Here is a 19,035-nt window from a genome sequence, read left to right as displayed (position 1 = left end):
GTGTATATATATATATATTGAGTTTAATAATTTTAGAGATGGGTGAAGATTGAACCACAAAGGTGCATTTTTTAGTCTCCACATATACTATTAGATTTGTATAGAAGCATTAATTAAGTTAGATTTAGTATTGATCTCAGAATTCGAGCTAATATTGATAGCAATAGTTAGTTAAGTGGTAAAGTTGTCATCTTTAGACGAAGGTTTATAAATCCTCCTTCAACAATGAGACAACGAATCAGACATTTGTGAATTTATTTAGTTAAGATTTAGGATTTTTGAGGCCCAAGTGAGAGGAGGTTTATCCATTTAGTATACTTTTTCTCCCTCTTCTTTGAAGAGAATTTGTGAAGCTATTCTCAGGCCAAAAAATGGGTTCACTTCTTCCCCTTCATCCCATTCCATTTCTTCCCAACTCTCCAAAATTTAACCCATCACCTATTTTCCAGGCCCTCAACTCATGTTCATCAATGTCTGAACTTAAGCAATTTCACTCCCAAATCATCCGTCTTGGCCTCTCTACAGACAACAATGCAATTGGCCGTCTCATCAAATTCTGTGCTGTTTCCAAGTATGGAGATCTTCACTATGCTCTTCTTTTATTCAATTCAATCCCTTACCCAGATGCTTTTATCTACAATACTTTAATTAGAGCTTACTTACACTTCAATTCCCCTAAATCTTCTTTACTTTTGTATTTGCAAATGCTTCATAACTCTGTCTTTCCCAATAAATTCACTTTCCCTTCTGTAATTCGTGCTTGTTGTATTGATAATTCTGTTGAAGAAGGGAAACAAATTCATACCCATGTTGTTAAATTTGGTTTTACAAAAGATAGATTTTGTCAGAACAATTTGATTCATATGTATGCTAATTTTCAATCCTTGGAAGAGGCTAGAAGGGTGTTTGATTGTATTGAGTTACCTGATGTTGTAGCTTGGACTACTTTGCTAACTGGGTATGCTCAATTGGGTTATGTGGATGAAAGTTTACGAGTTTTCGAGTCGATGCCTGAACGTAACTCTGCTTCTTGGAATGCTATGATTTCTTGTTTTGTTCAAAACAATAGGTTTCACGAAGCGTTTGGTTTGTTTAATAGGATGAGATTAGAGAAAGTTGTTTTGGAGAAATTTGTGGCTGCTAGTATGTTATCAGCTTGTACAGGATTAGGAGCACTTGAGCAAGGGAAATGGATACATAGATATATTGAGAAAAACGGGATTGAATTTGATTCAAAACTTGCAACTACATTGATTGATATGTATTGTAAATGTGGTTGTTTGGATTGTGCTTATGGAGTGTTTGTTCATTTGCCTGAAAAAGGGATTTCTTCATGGAATTGTATGATTGGAGGGATGGCTATGCATGGGAAAGGAGAGGCTGCTATAGAACTTTTTAAAGAGATGGAAACCAAAATGGTGAAACCAGACAACATAACTTTCCTTAATGTACTTAGTGCTTGTGCTCACTCTGGTTTAGTCGAAAAGGGTCAACACTATTTCAATCGTTTCACTCAAGTTTACGGTATTGAACCCAGAACCGAGCATTATGGATGCATGGTTGATTTATACGGGCGAGCCGGGTTGCTAGAGGAAGCAATGAAGGTCATAGATGAGATGCCCATGAGTCCTGACGTAGGTGTGTTAGGTGCTTTTGTTGGAGCTTGTAAGATTCATGGGAACATAGAGTTGGGAGAGGAAGTAGGGAAGAGAGTAATAGAACTAGAGCCTACAAATAGCGGGCGATACGTACTACTGGGAAATCTATACGCCGAGGCGGGGAGATGGGAAGGCGTTGCAGAAGTAAGAAAGTTAATGAATGATAGAGAAGTGAAGAAGGCTGCTGGAGTTTCCATGATTGAATTGGAAGGTGTGGTGTATGAATTTATAGCAGGTGGAAGGAATCATCCTGAAGCAAAGGAAATATATGATAAACTTAATGAGATGTTAGAATGTATAAAAAATGAAGGATATATAGCAGAGAATGAAATTGAGGAAGAGAAGGATAATCCTGTTTATTACCATAGTGAGAAACTGGCTATTGCTTTTGGGTTGCTTAAAACTAAAGCAGGAAAAATTCTTAGAATTACTAAAAATTTGAGGGTTTGTAAGGACTGTCACCAAGCTTTGAAGCTTGTTTCTAAGGTTTTTCAACGACAAATCATTGTAAGAGATAGAAATCGTTTCCATCATTTTGGTAGTGGAGAGTGTTCATGTAATGATTATTGGTAAAGAAAATATCACCTCAGCTTTTTCCTAATGCTTCTTGTGATTGTTTTGCCCATAAAATTCAGTTTAAAAGATTGCTAAGTTGTAAAAATTACCTCTATCCTTCCTAATCTTTTGGAGCATTACAATTGACCTTTAACATTTCAAAACTATCGTTAAGTCGAAGCTATTTTATGGAAACCAAGAATGGTGCAGTGATTTAAATCTTCATTTTAGATCATTATGATTTCTAAAAAATAATAATCCTCTTCATGTATCGTCGTCCCTTTACGTTTGTTCCTTAACAAATATCAATCAAACGGTAATCAAGTACTCAACACCAACTTGGAGAAAATTAAAGACTTGGGAAAGGGTAGGAAAAATTTGTAAATACTTTCAATAATTTTGTCATTTAAAAATAATTTTCCTAAGTTAGAAGATATATTTGGAGACTTCAACTTAAGTAAGGAAGAAAAAAGAAAATAGACTTATTCGACACCAACTATACATAATAACATAGAAAAGAAAGTTGAATGTTTAACAAAGTATATACTAAAACAACCAACATCATAACTTAGAAAGAAAAAAGAAATCCTGGATAGTAACTATGCTTTTGATTCCTTTATATATCCCATGTTTTAGTGAATATTCTGATAATCCTATGAATTTTCTCATAGGTTTGGTCAAAGAATGGGGAAAATAGACACTTTTGTTCTTTCTTGGCATTTTTATTGTCATAAAATCTTTGGACTTGTCGAGTTTTATTGGTTGATATTGCTTGTCCTTTTACTTGGATTAAAGATCAATATCCCTTGCTTATGTGTCGTCAGCCATAATTTTAATAACAGACATTTGATGTCACTGCTAAATTCAAATGGATTCATGGTGGCCCGTAACACATGGTTGGGTTGTAATGTATTAAAAAATTCATATTTCGATGGATCGTTTTAGGTTCGAATTGTAACATAAAACTCATTTTGTTTCGACAATTGTTAATTCAATTCTCTTTGCAACGTCATTTTCGTTTTGTCTTCGATTATATTATTCATGTTTTCCAACACTTCTATATTCCTAGTAATCCTAATACATTCCGGCTCTCCAAATATTGGAAGTGTTGTTCAATTATTTCCGTACTTCTTTAGCCTAATATATAATAACAACAAATTTTGTTTACTTAAAAGAAATAGTTCTTAAGAACTCTTTTTGTCTTGTCATTTGGCTTAGAATTCATTTGTCGTTTTTACTTAAGAAAAATGTGAAGCGTGTAAATTTTGAAAATGATTAACTAATCGACCGTAATTAAAGTTCGTTGTCTATAACATATTTGGTTTAGTTTCAAGTGCAGAGAAATGATCTTGCTTTGATAAATTTCCTCACACTCTTTCTGATCTAATCAAGCTGAGGCTCTTTATGTGGATGTGAGTGAGTCTTCTCCTCTTGGGGAAGATGATTTGGGTTGAATGTTTGTGTTAATGTTAGGCTCTTTTGTTCTTAATTAGATGACTTTCTACTATCTAATTATTGTTGGTGGTTTGTGTTAATGTTATGTTTCTTGAAAGATGAACTGTAAAATTGGTCAACTTAATATATATATATATATATATATTTGTTAAATAATCGAGTATTAATTTTAGACTTAAATCAAACCAAAACGTATCGATTATGGCCAAACTCCCTCTTGGTCTCAACCTAGGCTGACTACATCATTGGTCTTGAATGTCGAGGTCGAGAGGAGTCCAAGTTTCGCACAAGACATGAGTTGAGCCCTTGACTCAAGCTTCTTCGATCTTTGACATCGTTCTCTAGGTTGAGGTCAACCACCTCCTAGGCCTTGAAGGTTATAAATGAGAAGAGCCTAACTTTCGCGCAGAGTGTGCCCAACCTACTCTTATTAAGCTCAAGAGTTTCGCTTATGATCCAATTAGCTTATCAAATAATATCGAATTCTAAAGAAAAACAAATTAAAAGAAGACCTAGGTCAACTGCTATAAAAATATTTATGTTATTATAACGTTCCATATATAAGGTAATTAGTTGAATTTTACTCTCAAACTCTATAACTTTGATATTCTTTCACTCTCTAACTTAAGCAATAGTGTCTTTGTGGCGAACACGACATCAGTGTATAGATTCTCTTCATCCCTTCAAATAAATTCGCCACTAATGTCACGAGATCATGTATGTTTCTCTCGCTCAAATTTTGGCATCAACAATTATCACAACAATCAATCCAAAATGAGTTTTATATATAAGATTCAACCATATAGGCTCAAATTAATTAAATTTAACAAAACTCAAATAGGGTGTCAATTATTGTTTGATTATTAAAGTGGCATATCCCTTAGTTTTCCCTAATAATTAAAAGGATAAAACAATAATAGAAATTATACAAACTAAGGATTAGTGGCATTTCCTAGAATTCTCAATAAGATTAGGGGCAAAAGCTTTGGAACCCAATATTATTATAAATTCCCTAATGGGCAGGCCAAATAAAGATCCTTTTTTTTTTTTCATTTTCATTTCTTCCTTTCTTTCTTTCTTTCTTTCTTGTTTCCTTCTTCTAATTAATTTCCATCATCCCCATGAAGAAAAGCTTCCTCTCTTCACCAAAAATGGAAACCAAAATCATTCCTTTTCTCTTCCACTAAACCCTAACATCCAAACCCAAATTCACTAGACAAAGTTAATTAGTACATCATTTTTAGGGTTTTATTCTCTCTTTCATTTTTCTTTCAATGTCCAAAATCTCAGGGTGTTCTGATGATGGTGGGAGCTTTGTGTCTGATGCTGAGAAGTTAGAGAATCAGTTCATTAATGGAAGCTTTGAATCTCATCATCATCAACAACAACAACAACAACAACCTCAGCTTGTAGTTCCCAAGAAGAAGAGGAACTTGCCAGGAACTCCAGGTTACTTTTTTTCCATAATTTCGCTCTTTTAGTTCGAGTAAACTCCGTAAATAGTTTATATAGTTTGACAAAATTCTCATGATCAAATCGTAAATTTGATCTTATTGCTTATAGAAATTTAGAATTTTGTATTAATAATTCGAATAATTTGATGAAGTCAAAGAACTATTTACGAAAACTAAATTTGATCGACCCTTACAAATACTCGAAACTAACACCGAGAGACTAAATTCTAAATATAAATTTTGTTGGTTTGATTTATAAATGATCTAAATTATTTAATCATTATAAAAAAAAACAATTTTCTTTTATTTTTTATTCTAAGAAATTAAATTAAAATTTATATTATTATTGTTAATATAGATTTGTTTTATTTTTGTTTAAAAGTATATTATTTTATTTTTTGAACTCTAATTACTCTAAAATGATTTTTCCATAAAATTAGAAAATAGTTCTAGAAGATTAGATCGATATGTTAAAAGATTTGATGTGAATTCCAAAAAAGCTAAAATAATCATAATTGGGGTTTGAACAAGAGGATTTTTTTTTTTTTTTTTGAAAAATAAATTTGAAATTTGAAAGTTTTGGATTGAATTTTGAAAATAATTTTGGAGGGCAGAAAACAAAAAAAAAATAAAATAAAAGACCAAATTAATTTAAAAAATGTGTGTAGTTGGAAGAGGACATCAATTATTGGAGAGGAGGATTACAATGATTGATATGTCCTGTTTGGACTTTTCCCATCTTTCATCATTTTACTTTTTAATGATTTTTCTTTTTGTTTTTTTTTCAAAAAATATCCTAATTTTTTTATATTAAAAAAAAAAGAACAAATACTATTTTACTTGATTGATGACCTAATGAGAAATGGTTTTATATATTTGTGCCTATTTACATAAATTACCTCAAAAACTTATGAACTTTTTTTTTTTTTTTGAATTTAACAAGAATAATTAAATATTATATATTATACAAAAATATAAAATATTGTATTTAATTAACATTATAACAAGTAGGTCAGAAATTGAGCTTTGGGTCTCAAGTGAAGTTTGATCATTTGGAAAATTTTCTATTAATGTTGTAAAAAATTAGATAAATTTTTTAAAAGAAAAAAGAATAAGAAATTCATACTTTCTCAAATTTTAATATTATAAAGAAATTGTGAAAATATAATTTTAAAATTTGAGGGAAAACATATAAATTTCAAAAACTAAAAGTAAAACTAATTACATAAATAATTTTAAAACTTGTTTTTTGTTTTTGAATTTTTCTTTTTTTTTCAAAAAAAAAAAAAAGAAGAAGAAACTATACGGTAAGAAATGGAAATGAAATATGCTTAGTTTAAATTTGTCGAATTTTGAATATTTAGTTATTAATTACTTACTGAATGTAATAGTTTTGTATTCGAGTATGTGAGATGTGGGAAATCAATTGAGAAAAACACTAGTAGGATGATAAACACTTTACCATTAGCAACGAGTGGAGTGATAGATTGTATCTTTAGAAGATATATATATGTGTTGATCCGTCGTGAGATTTTCAATGTATATGTATGCATGACTTCTCAAGATGAGATTATGTTCATGAATGTAGTTCCGGATGCGGAGGTGGTAGCATTATCTCCGGAAACCCTAATGGCGACGAATCGATTCATGTGTGAAATATGTAACAAAGGGTTTCAAAGAGATCAGAACTTGCAACTACACAGAAGAGGGCATAACCTACCATGGAAGTTGAAGCAGAGGACGAGCGGGAGCGAGACGAAGAGGAAGGTGTACGTGTGCCCGGAAGCGTCGTGCGTCCACCACGACCCAGGTAGGGCACTGGGAGACCTGACGGGAATCAAGAAACACTTCAGCAGAAAGCATGGGGAGAAGAAGTGGAAATGTGAGAAATGCTCGAAGAAATATGCTGTTCAATCTGACTTGAAAGCTCATACCAAAGCATGTGGATCCAAGGAATACAAATGCGACTGTGGCACTATCTTTTCCAGGTTATATATATATTTTTTCTTTTTGCATTCACCAAAAGCATATCTATATATACATAACATAATGTTTTAGATTATCTAAATTACTTTCGCGTTATCATTTCTGTTTATTACTTTTTCATGTTTCGTTTGGTAATTATTTTATTTTATTTTTTCAAAAATACGTTTATTAAAAAAATCAATTTCCTATCGTTATTCGTGCATCTTTATTTAAATAAAAGAGTTGAATTGTTAATTAGTCAAATTTAAAAAAGAAAAAGAAAAGTTTTTTTAGTTTTCAAATTAAAATTTGCTTGCTTTTTTTTTTTATAAAAAAATAACGGTAAAATGTACATAACAAAGTAAGAAACGAGTTAGATGAATGATTTTATAGGCTGGATTTTAAACAACTAGAAACCATAGAGGAACGGGGCCTAAAGTTTCAATTTTTTTTTAAATTAAACGATCTACTTTGATACAAAATTGAATAATTCAAATTTATATCTCATTTATACATTAACAAATTCTTTAAAAATATTTAAATTTTGATAAAAACCCTATTAAGTATAAAACTAAAAGTTTCTGGACCTAATTAATGAACGTTTCTAAAACTTCGAAGACTAAGTAAATATCAATCTTCTATCTAAATAATAGAGTTTCCTTAGATTAACTTAAGAAAAAATGTTTTCCAAAAAACTATTTTATTTATTTAAATTCTTTTGGAAAAAAGTCTATTGAAAATACACTTCAAAAATTATTTTAAGTAGTTGTCAAAGGCTCTAACATTTCTTTTTTTCAAAATAACTTATTTTAAATTAAACAATACTTGAGAATATTTCTAAAACATACCATAAATAATTTAACTATCCTAAATTGACCTACCGATAAATAAAGTGAACTAAGTTGATAAATAAATAAGATATTATATGTTCAATTTACGATAGTTACTTACTTATTATTTAATATCTTACGAGTTTTTCTAATACTTAAATGTTGCATCGTCAAATAAATTGTCTAATTAATATATATATATATATATTTGTATGTTTTTATATAAATTTAGATGTCATAAAACTATGTATTTAAAATTGAATATAGTACGTCAGAGGAAAAAAATGAAAACAAACAAAGTCTCTATTGATAAGAACAAATGGAATAATATTTTAATGCAAATTGAGAGAATAAAATATTTTTTAAAGTTTAGTTTATTAAGAATATATAAATTAAATTAACTAAATATTATAAGCTTAGTAGGATTGGTTTAGTTACAAAACAAAATACTAATCCAAGTTGATTAAAATTGGAGTTTTCTAATTAATTACCATTTATTAAGTTAAAAATTTACATTTGTCTTTTTGCTGATCATAATATTAAAGTTAATTAAACATAATGTATTTCTCTCTTTTCTTTTCTTCAGAAGAGATAGCTTTATCACCCATAGAGCATTTTGTGATGCCTTAGCAGAAGAACACAACAAATTACTCATTGCTCATCAAGGATCAACAACAACAATGGCAGCTGCAGCTTCTTCCACAGCCATTAACAATGGACCTTCCTTTCAACCCCAACCTCTTTCTCATCTTCTCTCTCGACCCAGCATCCTTCCGCTGCCATTAACAACGCTGCCCCACGACCTTATGCCCATTCCTCCAAAGCCCTTAAACCTATCTGCTGGATCCATGTTTTCATCTTCCATTTCCAACAACTCCACCACCACCACCACCACCTTTCAAAACGACAACCATCTCTTTCCCTCCTCCTCCGCTCTCATGTCCGCTACCGCTCTGTTGCAGAAGGCGGCGCAGATGGGAGCTGCTGTTAGCAGCGGTGGAAACTCCAGTGCTCCTTGTTTCAACTCATCCATGATCCATGAGAAGGTCTAGAACAACAACACAGTACTACTCTTAGAATTCAAAAGTTTAAAAATATAAGTTTGTTACTTTGTTAAAATTGTTTTCTACTATATCTTTAAAAACCAAGTTTTGAAATTTTGAAAAATCAGTTTTTGCTCATTACTTAAAAAGATTGATCAAAGAAAATAAGCTGAATTATTATTAAAACTAAAGATGACCAAATCAGACAACTGTTGATTTAGATGGTTTACTTATTTGAACACAGAAGGGTTTTGTTACAACGATGGCTCCTTCTTCCTTTTGTGGGCTATTGGCCACCAACTGTTTGCAAAGGTGTCCACAAGAAAATATGTTATCCCAACTACCTTCAAAGGGAAAAGCAATGGAGATGGAGATGATGATCGTCAACAACGACATTCCGATGATGAATGGAGTGTTCGATCAGCCGTCGTCGCTCGTGGAAGCGGCTAGGAAGAAGATGACACTAGATTTGTTGGGGGATGAGGGAGGGAACAATAAAGGGATGAAATTTCAAGCACAAGATCAAAGTAGTGTGGGCTTATTGGAGGGTTTGTGGAGAATATGATAATTTTCTAATTAAAAGGCAGATTTGGGATATTTTATAATTATAGTTCTCTCCTCCTTAATTTGTTAGAAAATTATTATGAGAAGAAACCATTTTTTTCCTTTTCTAAATAAGTATAATAATAATTATCAATAGATTTATATATGTTCTCTTAAAAGGAAAAACCTAAAGTACTCATTTTTAATTAGAAAAAAAAAGCATAGAATAATTATATGAATACCCATCTTTTAAGTGTTAATATATTAGTTAGTACAACAACTCAGGGTGGAGATTGAACTTTTGACCTCTAGAGAAAAAAATTATTGTAATTAATGCTATGACAAGCTCACTTTGATAATTTAATGAGTTTATGATATTGCATATGGAAGAATTACTTTTTTACTTTTCAAGTTTTGATTAATATGTGCTTTGCTTAATGAGTTGTAAAATTTTATATTGTTATTCCTAGAATTTTAGAAGAATAATTTCTAAAAGTTATATTATCTCTCTAATTGGGTTTTCTTTTTCAATTTTAAATAATGTTGTAGAGTTATTTTTTAAAAAAATCAAACAAAAATTAAATCTATGAACTTTTAAACCTATTTTAAAAAGTCCAGGAGTTGAAAAAGTAAATTTTAAAAACTCAAAAAACAAATTGATCGATTCATACGAGACGAAGAACTAAAAAGATTCATTTTTTGTACACAGAAACCAAATACCACATATTCTTCCAAAATTTAACGACTAAAATGATTTTTTTTTTCATATTTTATTTGACTATATATTCAACCAAGATAACTTTAATTAACCTTAGAATTAGACTATGGTGTGCCTTTGAAAATCATTATTTTGCAATAAATTTAAAAGTGTTATAGAATTAAAGATTTTAGTTTTGCTTTAATTAGATCTATATCATATTGATCAATAGGTACGTTTTTAATATTGATTTAAAACGAAACTAATTATAGATCGTATAACCTATAACCCAAATTTCAACAAAAATTCAAATCTCAAAATAAAATAGTAACAATTTTAAATTTAGTATATAAACATCGTAACAATTTTGTTTTATGTGATATAAATAATTTGTCAACTTTTTATATTTATTTTTTTAAAAAAAATTGTGAATTATATTTAACAAAAAGAAAATTTATATTTTAAAGTTAAAAAAGCAAAAAAAAAAATTATAATTAAAAAAAAAAAAGCTTTTCCAAAATGGTCAAAGATGATAACGAGAGAGATGAGGAATGTGATAGATAAACACAACGAACAAAATTAGAAATTGGAAAAAGAGGTTTGAAAATTAGAGGTGATGAAAACGCGTAAAGTTGATCGTTATAATTGGACGATGGAGATGAAATGAAGATTTCCATGGCGATAACAAAATTCCAATAATAGCCATCATCGAATTTTCTTAAATCCTTCAAATTTTCTTAAATCCTTCAAATTTTCAATCCCAAAATTCTCTCCCCTGCCACCGTTTGCCCCAAAAAATGGAAGTTCGGTCATTGGAAATCAGAATCATCAAAGCTAATGATCTCAGAGTCGTTAATCTCATCAATAAAATGGACGTTTACGCCGTCGTTTCTATCTCCGGTGACCATTTAAACAACCAAAAACAAAAAACCACCGTCGACAAAGACGCCGGCCCCAACCCCAATTGGAATTTCCCCATGAGTTTCACCGTCGACGATGCCGCCGTTCACGACAATCGCCTTACCCTCAAGATCAAGCTTCTCTCTGATCGGAGTTTGGGAGATCGAGAAATTGGAGTTGTTTATGTTCAAATCAAGGAGTTGTTTGATTCTATTGTTCAACGTGAGGGCGGCGGCGATGACACCGGTAATAAGGAGAAATTTGGTAGTTATAGTGTTCGATTGTCGAATGGGAAACAGAAGGGGACTTTGGATTTGGCTTATAAATTTGGGGAAAAATATAACGTTGAGTCGCTGCCGCCACTCCCGCCGCATTCGGCCGAGCAGTACGATGAGAAGGGGATGAAGGCACCGCCAGTAATGGCTTATCGGTCGACATTTCCTGCTCCTAGTTCATCATATCCACCACCGGTAGATGCATACCCGCCGCCACCCGGTGGATATCCTTACGCTCCGCCGCCGGGGGCGTATCCAGCGTCGCATTCGGGTGGATATCCGCCGCCTCCGGGGTATGGATATCAGCCAATGCAGCCACCGAAGAAGCCGAAGAAGACCGGTGGCGGTAAAGTAATGGCAGGGGGAGCGGGGGTCGCAGCCGGTTTGGTTGGTTGGTGGTTGGTCGGAACTGTGATACCGGACGTTTGAGAAACATCGATGGCGGTGGCGGCAAATGACGACGGCGGTGGGAGAGGTGACATAATAATAAATATATGGAAAAGTATTGTAATTTGAAAGTGGAGTTCTCTCATGGACTCCATTTCATATTCTTTGTTTGAAACAAAATTATATCAATTATTTTACTATAATTTCAACTTCTTTAATTGCCTTAAAATTTGTTTCATTTCTTTCAATAAATAAAAAATTGTTAAAATATTCATCTGAGTTTCTTTCGTTTGACTAAACGATATGCTACTGTCAAAATTATTTGAGTAAAATAAAATTAAAATATTTTTTATTATATTTGTTAGTATACAATGTTATAAATATGAAATATACTTTGATTGAAAAGATTTATTAAACATTTTGTAATGATCCAAAATGATTTTGGTAAATTAGAAAGTGATTTTTAGTAAAACAAATAGAAAATGCGCATCCGGGGAATCGAACCCCGGTCAGTACCGTGGGAGGGTACTATGATACCACTACACTAGATGCGCTAATGTGCTTCAGAACGTCGTCGTTTCAGTAATATTTGATATACTTTTTTAATAAATTATGGATTAATATATTCAAACAATACAAACCAATAAAATTTAAATTAGAAATTAAATAAATAGTAGTTCAAAAGTGATAACAAATATGTTTTTTTTTTTTATAATATGTGGGGCAAAAAAATAAAATTTTTAATTTTGAGATCGGTAGTACCAACAATAACGTATTTAGTGTTTATTAAATAATACGTTTTTATTTTAGTATTTTTGTAAAAAAATTTACTACCTAAAATTTTAATTTCTTCATTGTTTATGATAATTCACTCGAGTTGGATTGGAACAATGTTGTGATTATGTTTTTTTCTTCCACAAGTAGATGAATGTAAAACCAAAGTCAAGTGTGTTATGTACAATATTAAAGAATTAAATTTCATAATTAGTATATGTATAATGATGTTCACGATGTGATATGGTATTTTAAATCTGATCTATCTACAGTCACTTCATGGTCACCGAAGAAACTTTAGGAAGCATCAAAATTTTCATTAGTTATATATAAGATTATAAAATATGTAAGGGAAAAAAAATAGGGTTAGGTTAAATATTTGGTACTTCGGGTAATTTCATAAAGACGTTAATCCTTCTATTAGACTTTAAATGTCTCATTTTTTAAAGTTATTGAAGAAATTTGAATTCAAAATGTAACGAAGGCAAGATATACCTCGATTATATTCGTATTGCTAGCTATAGATATATCTTAAGACATAATGACTTGTCGAAAACTATTTGTAATGAGTTTCATAGCATAACTTCCTCAAATTAGACACTCGTTGAATTTGATTGTCTAAAGATCGTTAATATTCTTAGCGATCTTTGTAAACTTTACTAAGGTTTTGTTTATATTGTTATTATTGTTATTTTTATTTGTTACTTTCTAAAAATGAAATGAAAAGGTGAATTTTACTTCCTTAATTTAATTTTATTAATATTATATTTATTGTGTAAATGTATCTTAGAAAAGAGAAGAAAAAAATGTTTATGCCAAGTTAGGTACACATTTATACAGAATGTGGATTCAAAATTTTTGTTGAATGAAGTTTTACGCTTTATTATTGGATTTGGGTTTGCCTTTTAAAGTGTTTAAATTTGAAAAAAATAATTTTAAAAAAATTGAAGTGTTCGGCAACTTTTAAAAAAAGATCGCAAAATAATTCATTTTAAAGATAACACTCGAAACCAAATTTTGAGAAAAAATGTTTTTAAATAAAATCATGTATGTAAACACTTATAAAAAAAATCTAACCAAGTATACATTTATTTAAAATTTAAACTCATTTTAAAGAAAACGTTTAAAAGTAAATATATTTTTGAAAAACATTTTCTAGTATATAATCCATAAAAAAACTTCCACCCTTAACTTGCAAATATTAAAGTCTCAAATTTTAAATGTCTTTAAGCGTAAAAGGAAACAAAACCAAAATCAAACAATTATAAGAGATATGTAAGTAATTGAATCGATTTTTACTCAATTTCATTCTCATATTTCTCCGTTTTCTCTACCTTCAATTTATCGTTTATATTACTTTTGTCATTTTCAAAGTGTAATTTACTACCATTTTCATCAAATATTTACAATATAAGCAATTTTTTTTTAATTCTATCAAATGAGATATTAATAAACTTTTGTTTATCAATATGACTGATAGAAACATATTAATATCTATCATTGATAGAATTAAAAAAAAATTGCTATATATTATAAATATTTTGTCAATTTTTTTATTCTCGACAATCTCACTTAAAAGATTTGCCCACCAAAAAGAAAAAAAATTAAAATAATATACAAATTATTAATAAATATATATTATAAGAAATGAAAATGAAGAAAAGAATGCGCATCCGGGGAATCGAACCCCGGTCAGTACCGTGGGAGGGTACTATGATACCACTACACTAGATGCGCCATATGTGACTGAAAATCAAAACTATATAATATATTTAAAGAAGATCATGTTTCATTCAAATTTGAATGTTTTAACTATGAATTTAATATGCTTATATTTACGATCCATTTTTTGTGTATCATAATATAATATATATGGTTGATCACTTTCGATCATACTTGGAACCCCTAGGAGCAATTAGACCATATGAAATGATGTTACAATGATCTAAAAAACCTTTATTAAACACAATGTTAGATAATTTCCGTTACAAGTTACACCTTACTTACTGACGATCGGAACATAACTAAATATCTTCAACCATACCTCAAATTTGAAAATAATAATAATAATAATAAATGAATAAAAAGACGGAGTTATCAATTTACAAAAAAGAAAAAAGAATTGAAAATTTGAATTGGGCGGGAAGATTGTTTGAATCAACAACCAATCTTGAAGCTCTTACAAACATTATCCAACATTCCAAGAAAATCTCTAACGATCACAAAAATCCTTAACGGATTTGTCTCTTCTTTGCTCACATTTCCATGGAAATACTCCGTGATTTCTCTCACATTCCCCATTACCCTTTCTTCATCCTTCTTCACTTCCTCCATCCTCTTCTTCACATAACCCACAAACCCTTTCATGGTTTCCACAAAATTACCTCTCAAGTACTCCTTCCCCACCAATTCCTCCATTTTCCGCATTCCCTCATTCAAATTCCCCCTCGAACTCCCTACTACTTTCAGGTCGATCGTCGCCGCTCGTTTCACGTTCTGCAGTTCCGTGCTCAACCCTGACACCAAATCTAATCCCATTCTTCGATAATCGTTTTCTCGTTCTTCCATTGTTCTTGGTTTGTTTTTTTGGTTTATTTTCCCCATTATGCTGCCTGATACTCTGATCCCTTCTGACCGGATCATTTCTTGTACTACGAAGTGGAGTAGGGATGTTTTGCCGTCCGTGCCTTTGACGTCGGAGAGTTTTAGGAGCGCGTCGAGTTTGAATGCTCGTGCGCCTCCTCTACTTGTTCCGACGTTCATTCGGTTTCCTGTTTTTAAGACGGCTTCTAGTAGCTTTAGGAAGAGTCTGCTGGATCTTAGTTCCTTGCAGGCCTCCTGATGGAATAGGAATTGAATGGATTTAGCAATTTTGTTACTAGAACATAGATGAAAGAAGAAATAGAAAGAGGGGGGTTGGATTTTCTGATGAGTAATCTCATTTTAGCATCTGTGGTTATTGTTTTTGTTGTTATGGTAAAGAAAATTGAAGTAAAATTAGAAAGAGTGGTTAAGGGTAAGTCCAATTTTGCAATGATTAATTAATGCCATTTTAGCATCTCTAGTTATTGTTTGGTTGTTACAGAATAGAGATTAGATCAGAATTAGAAAGAGTGGGTAAGTTCAATTTTGCAATAATTAATGCCATTTAAGCATCTCTGGTTATTTTGTTTTTGTTGTTATAGAATGGAGGTGAAAGAAGAATTAGAAAGAGTGGGTTTGATTTTTCAATGTATACTCTCATTGTGGTTACTGTTTTTGTTGTTATGGAATAGAATTGGAAGTGGATTTTATAAGGAGTTAGTTTATTTATGTTCCGATTGTTACCTCTAGTATGGAAAATGAGTTCCTGAGATGATTCACTTCATCTTCAAAAGTTTCTTTGTAAAGCATGGCTTCTACTCTTTGGAAGGCAAATGGTATTCTCAGAATTGCTATGACAAACTTCTCTGTACAACCCAATTCACCAATGTCTCCTTCGTAGCTTAACAATTTGGCTTCTTCTTCTTGTGTTGGTACCATCTTCACCAGTGCTTCAAGTTGTCTCAAACGCAGCCCATTCCCTGATTTTCACATTAAAAAATGTTAGATTATTGCAATAACAATTTTGAAGTATTTTTCTTATTTAGAGATAGCCATACCTTGTTCTATGGCTTCACAAACTTGTTCTGTAGAGAGATTTAAGGCTTTTAAGAGAATGGTTAGGTTCTGAAGTCTCTTTGCCTCTAGTATATGCTTGCTTGGAGAAGGACTTTTGTTGCTAGCATCACCATTCTTCATTGGATCATGTTGGTTGTAACCAAATAATGACTCAATCATTTCTTCATCTAGCCTGTTTTTTTTCATGAACTCTATCTAAGCTTTAACCAATTGTATAAAATTGAAATAATACGAATATGCAAGAGCAAGAACTTACTCAAATGAACTCCATCTTAGCTTGTCCCACACCATTGATTGATCAGGTGCAGCTCTTACTTTGTCCCAATGGAGAGGCTTAAGTTTTGGCCTTAAATTTGCCTCTTTTCCAAATGACATGAATTGAGGGAGCTTGGAAGGAGGAGGAGGTGGAGTTTTGAAAGAGTAAGCGTTTGTTTTCAAAATTGGTGGTGGAGAAGGGGGTGGAGGAATAGCAGATGATGGTAATGAAGGTTTAGTAGTGGTTTGAGATGATGGCAGATCATTCCATGGTATAGGAGATACGGAAGAATAATCTGACAATGCCGGAGATGAGGATCTTAACAATGCAGAAGAAGAAGTAGATCCAGTTGAAAAGGGTGAAGAAAGGGAAAACGAACAGCGATCCGTGACTGCAGGAGGAGGCGGTGGTGGCGGTGGCGGTGGAGGAGGTGGCGGTGGAGTAGGTGGAGATAAAGATGGGACATCGACATTCTTTTGGAAGCCAACAGAATGGGGAACCATCTGCATTTTGGGTTCTGAATTACAAGGAAAAAGGGCAAGATGAGACTGGTCAGACGTTAATAATTTGTTAGATTCATCACATTGTATTTCCAATTTACTTGCTAAGTTCGCAGTTGGTACTGAACAAGTAGAATTTGTTATCACATTAGCAGAAGAAGTTTCCGAAGCATTTGAAAGGCGACGATTTGACAAATTGGAATCACCACAAGAATGGAATGATTCCTCGTCATCAGATAAACAACATTGAACAGGAGTAACCTTATCCCCAGATGAGGAATGAGTTCCATCAGATACACATTGTATTGATTTACTATCATCTTCCTCACGAGCATACATCACTTCCTTGGTTGAAGAAACACTTACATTATCAAATTCTGAATCCAACATCTCTTCACTCCTTTCTCCCTCTTTATGAACAGATAACTCCTTCTCACTTTCAGAAGTATGAGTCTGTTCTTCAACATCCATACCTAGCATACCAAGATCGAACAGATCAAGGCTAGATTTTGGTCTTGCTGTCTTATCTTCTCTTTCACTCTTAACGGAAAGCTTCTCCATGGATTCCTCTCTCTGACTTTTGAACTTCTTGCAGACCCAAAAGGCAATAATAGAGCACAACAAAATGGCGACTCCTACAGACACAAGAACTGCAACAAGAATTTTTCTGACTCTTCCTTCTCTTGGATCTTTTCTTTTCGGTTTGTATTTTGGTCGGCTCTTATGCAAGCGCAGCTGATGAGGATGAGAATGCTCATGAATGTGCACTCGATGAGCTGCCATTGGAGCAGGAGAAGGAGAAATGGTGGCTCGAGATGGCGAGGGCGACGGAGATGGCGAAGGCGAAAGATCTGATGGGCTTTGATTTCCCAATTGATTAAGTCCAAGTAGAGCTCTGACTCTCTCCAAAATGAAAGGCTCATTGCCTCCATTCTCATCTTCCCCTGAAACTCTCTCTAGCTCGTTAACATTAAAGCTCTCAGTTACATCCAACAGTGAGTTAGCAATCAAAATGTGAGATTTCTTCAATGAAAAAGGCATTGAAATGAAGACAACAATCATGAAAACACACTTCAAAACACAACCCATTTTCTCTTCAATCAAGTTCTCATCAAAACCCAAGCAAGAATATCTTCCAAAAAGAAAAAAAAAAAAAAGAAAGTCTGTTCTTTTCACATCATTGAACCTAATGTTGGGTACTGCAGGAAGATTCCATAGCAAAGAGGAAGAAGAAGAACAAGAAGAAGAGAGTCTTTAATGCTACTCCAAGGAACCTCTCTGAACATGGCAGTTGTTTGTTTTTGGGTATGTAAATTGACCTTCCTTACTTTTCTTTCGATTCACTCTTTATTTTTTTCTGCAGTCATTAGCCCCATAATCCTCATCTGCAGAAAAACCATTGAAAAGTTCTCTTTCACTAAACTCAAAACTCCATTCTGTGGTCTTGTTTTGTTTCTTCTGCTTTGTGTTACAAAAAAGCTAAACATACTTTTTCTCTGCTTCTTGATCCGTGATTCAGAACCTTTTGAAGGTAATCATATACATTAGATTTGCTTTTAGAGCTTAATAAAAAACTTGAATCCAATGTTGAAATGGTTGGATTTGTAAGATGTAAACAGAAGGGTGGGTTTAGTTGATTAATATTAAAATAAAATAAAAACTGTTGATTTGATAGAATCAAGACATTGAAGAGAAAAAAGTATGTTGTGGGACCTTTGTTTGTAATGGAGTTGCCAAACAGATGGAGGAAGACGGGAGCCATAAGTTTTCACCAACTTCATAATTAAGAGAGAGAACAGGAGGAGAGGGAGAAAATAGGTAAAGGTGGGGACAAAGTGGAGGTGGAGATGTAAGTAAACATACTCCTAAGAAAGGAAGAATTTTAGTATGGTGTAAGAACAAAAAAGTTTCCATTTATACGGTTTAAATTTTGAACTAATAATCGTATCAAAAGTGTATATGTTCCGTTTGGATGGCTTCACATGGGTGAAATACATATACGAGTATCTTTTCGGATATTTTGTTAAAACATGATGGAGAAGTGGAGAGGGACTGATGATAGAACATAAGAGAAAATAAATGG

General features: G+C 32.2%; 3 protein-coding genes and 2 non-coding genes across 7 annotated transcripts; 2 read left to right on the top strand and 3 right to left on the bottom strand.

The window, feature by feature from the left end:
* The first annotated feature begins 238 nt into the window (after positions 1-238).
* LOC103492168 (pentatricopeptide repeat-containing protein At5g66520-like) lies at positions 239-9,904 on the top strand. 3 transcript variants are annotated; one of them, XM_008452419.3, is made up of 5 exons: positions 297-571; positions 4,959-5,117; positions 6,711-7,110; positions 8,504-8,963; positions 9,205-9,904. In XM_008452419.3, the coding sequence occupies exons 1-5, from the start codon at positions 532-534 to the stop codon at positions 9,523-9,525; spliced, it is 1,380 nt and encodes a 459-aa protein (XP_008450641.2). In that variant the 5' UTR covers positions 297-531; the 3' UTR covers positions 9,526-9,904. The 3 variants fall into 3 exon arrangements, with proteins under 3 accessions (XP_016901005.2, XP_008450641.2, XP_050937217.1); XM_017045516.2 differs by lacking the exons at positions 4,959-5,117; positions 6,711-7,110; positions 8,504-8,963; positions 9,205-9,904 and adding an exon at positions 1,100-2,259 and having other exon boundaries at positions 239-571; XM_051081260.1 differs by lacking the exons at positions 4,959-5,117; positions 6,711-7,110; positions 8,504-8,963; positions 9,205-9,904 and adding an exon at positions 937-2,259 and having other exon boundaries at positions 397-571.
* A 927-nt stretch (positions 9,905-10,831) lies between these two features.
* Positions 10,832-11,975, top strand: LOC103492167 (protein SRC2-like). Its single transcript, XM_008452418.3, has one exon. It carries the CDS (start codon positions 10,998-11,000, stop codon positions 11,802-11,804), a length of 807 nt encoding a protein of 268 aa, XP_008450640.1. The 5' UTR covers positions 10,832-10,997; the 3' UTR covers positions 11,805-11,975.
* Positions 11,976-12,245: 270 nt separating this feature from the next.
* Positions 12,246-12,316, bottom strand: TRNAG-CCC (transfer RNA glycine (anticodon CCC)). Its single transcript has one exon. It is a non-coding gene; the product is annotated as a tRNA-Gly (tRNA).
* A 1,886-nt stretch (positions 12,317-14,202) lies between these two features.
* On the bottom strand, positions 14,203-14,273 carry TRNAG-CCC (transfer RNA glycine (anticodon CCC)). The gene has a single exon. It is a non-coding gene; the product is annotated as a tRNA-Gly (tRNA).
* A 196-nt stretch (positions 14,274-14,469) lies between these two features.
* Positions 14,470-18,784, bottom strand: LOC103492166 (formin-like protein 11). Its single transcript, XM_008452417.3, has 4 exons — positions 16,453-18,784; positions 16,178-16,368; positions 15,864-16,099; positions 14,470-15,374 (listed from the first exon to the last, which is right to left on the bottom strand). Exons 1-4 carry the CDS (start codon positions 18,039-18,041, stop codon positions 14,694-14,696), a joined length of 2,697 nt encoding a protein of 898 aa, XP_008450639.1. The 5' UTR covers positions 18,042-18,784; the 3' UTR covers positions 14,470-14,693.
* Positions 18,785-19,035: the final 251 nt, after the last annotated feature.

The sequence above is a fragment of the Cucumis melo genome, chromosome 2 (assembly GCF_025177605.1).
Source record: "Cucumis melo cultivar AY chromosome 2, USDA_Cmelo_AY_1.0, whole genome shotgun sequence".
NCBI classification, from domain to species: Eukaryota; Viridiplantae; Streptophyta; class Magnoliopsida; order Cucurbitales; family Cucurbitaceae; genus Cucumis; species Cucumis melo.
The sequence above is the reverse complement of the archived record's forward strand: the minus strand, read 5'-3'. Positions and strand labels throughout refer to the sequence as shown.

What these genes read in the sequence shown, in the direction of transcription:
- LOC103492168 (XM_008452419.3), top strand. Translation starts at nt 532, where the DNA reads ATGCAATTGGCCGTCTCATCAAATTCTGTGCTGTTTCCAA. An exon ending in GAACTTGCCAGGAACTCCAG is followed by an intron (nt 5,118 to 6,710) that starts GTTACTTTTTTT and finishes TCATGAATGTAG; the next exon opens with TTCCGGATGCGGAGGTGGTA. An exon ending in TGTGGCACTATCTTTTCCAG is followed by an intron (nt 7,111 to 8,503) that starts GTTATATATATA and finishes TCTTTTCTTCAG; the next exon opens with AAGAGATAGCTTTATCACCC.
- LOC103492167 (XM_008452418.3), top strand. Translation starts at nt 10,998, where the DNA reads ATGGAAGTTCGGTCATTGGAAATCAGAATCATCAAAGCTAATGATCTC.
- LOC103492166 (XM_008452417.3), bottom strand. Translation starts at nt 18,041, where the DNA reads ATGGGTTGTGTTTTGAAGTGTGTTTTCATGATTGTTGTCTTCATTTCA. An exon ending in TTGTGAAGCCATAGAACAAG is followed by an intron (nt 16,100 to 16,177) that starts GTATGGCTATCT and finishes TGTGAAAATCAG; the next exon opens with GGAATGGGCTGCGTTTGAGA. An exon ending in ACTCATTTTCCATACTAGAG is followed by an intron (nt 15,375 to 15,863) that starts GTAACAATCGGA and finishes CTATTCCATCAG; the next exon opens with GAGGCCTGCAAGGAACTAAG.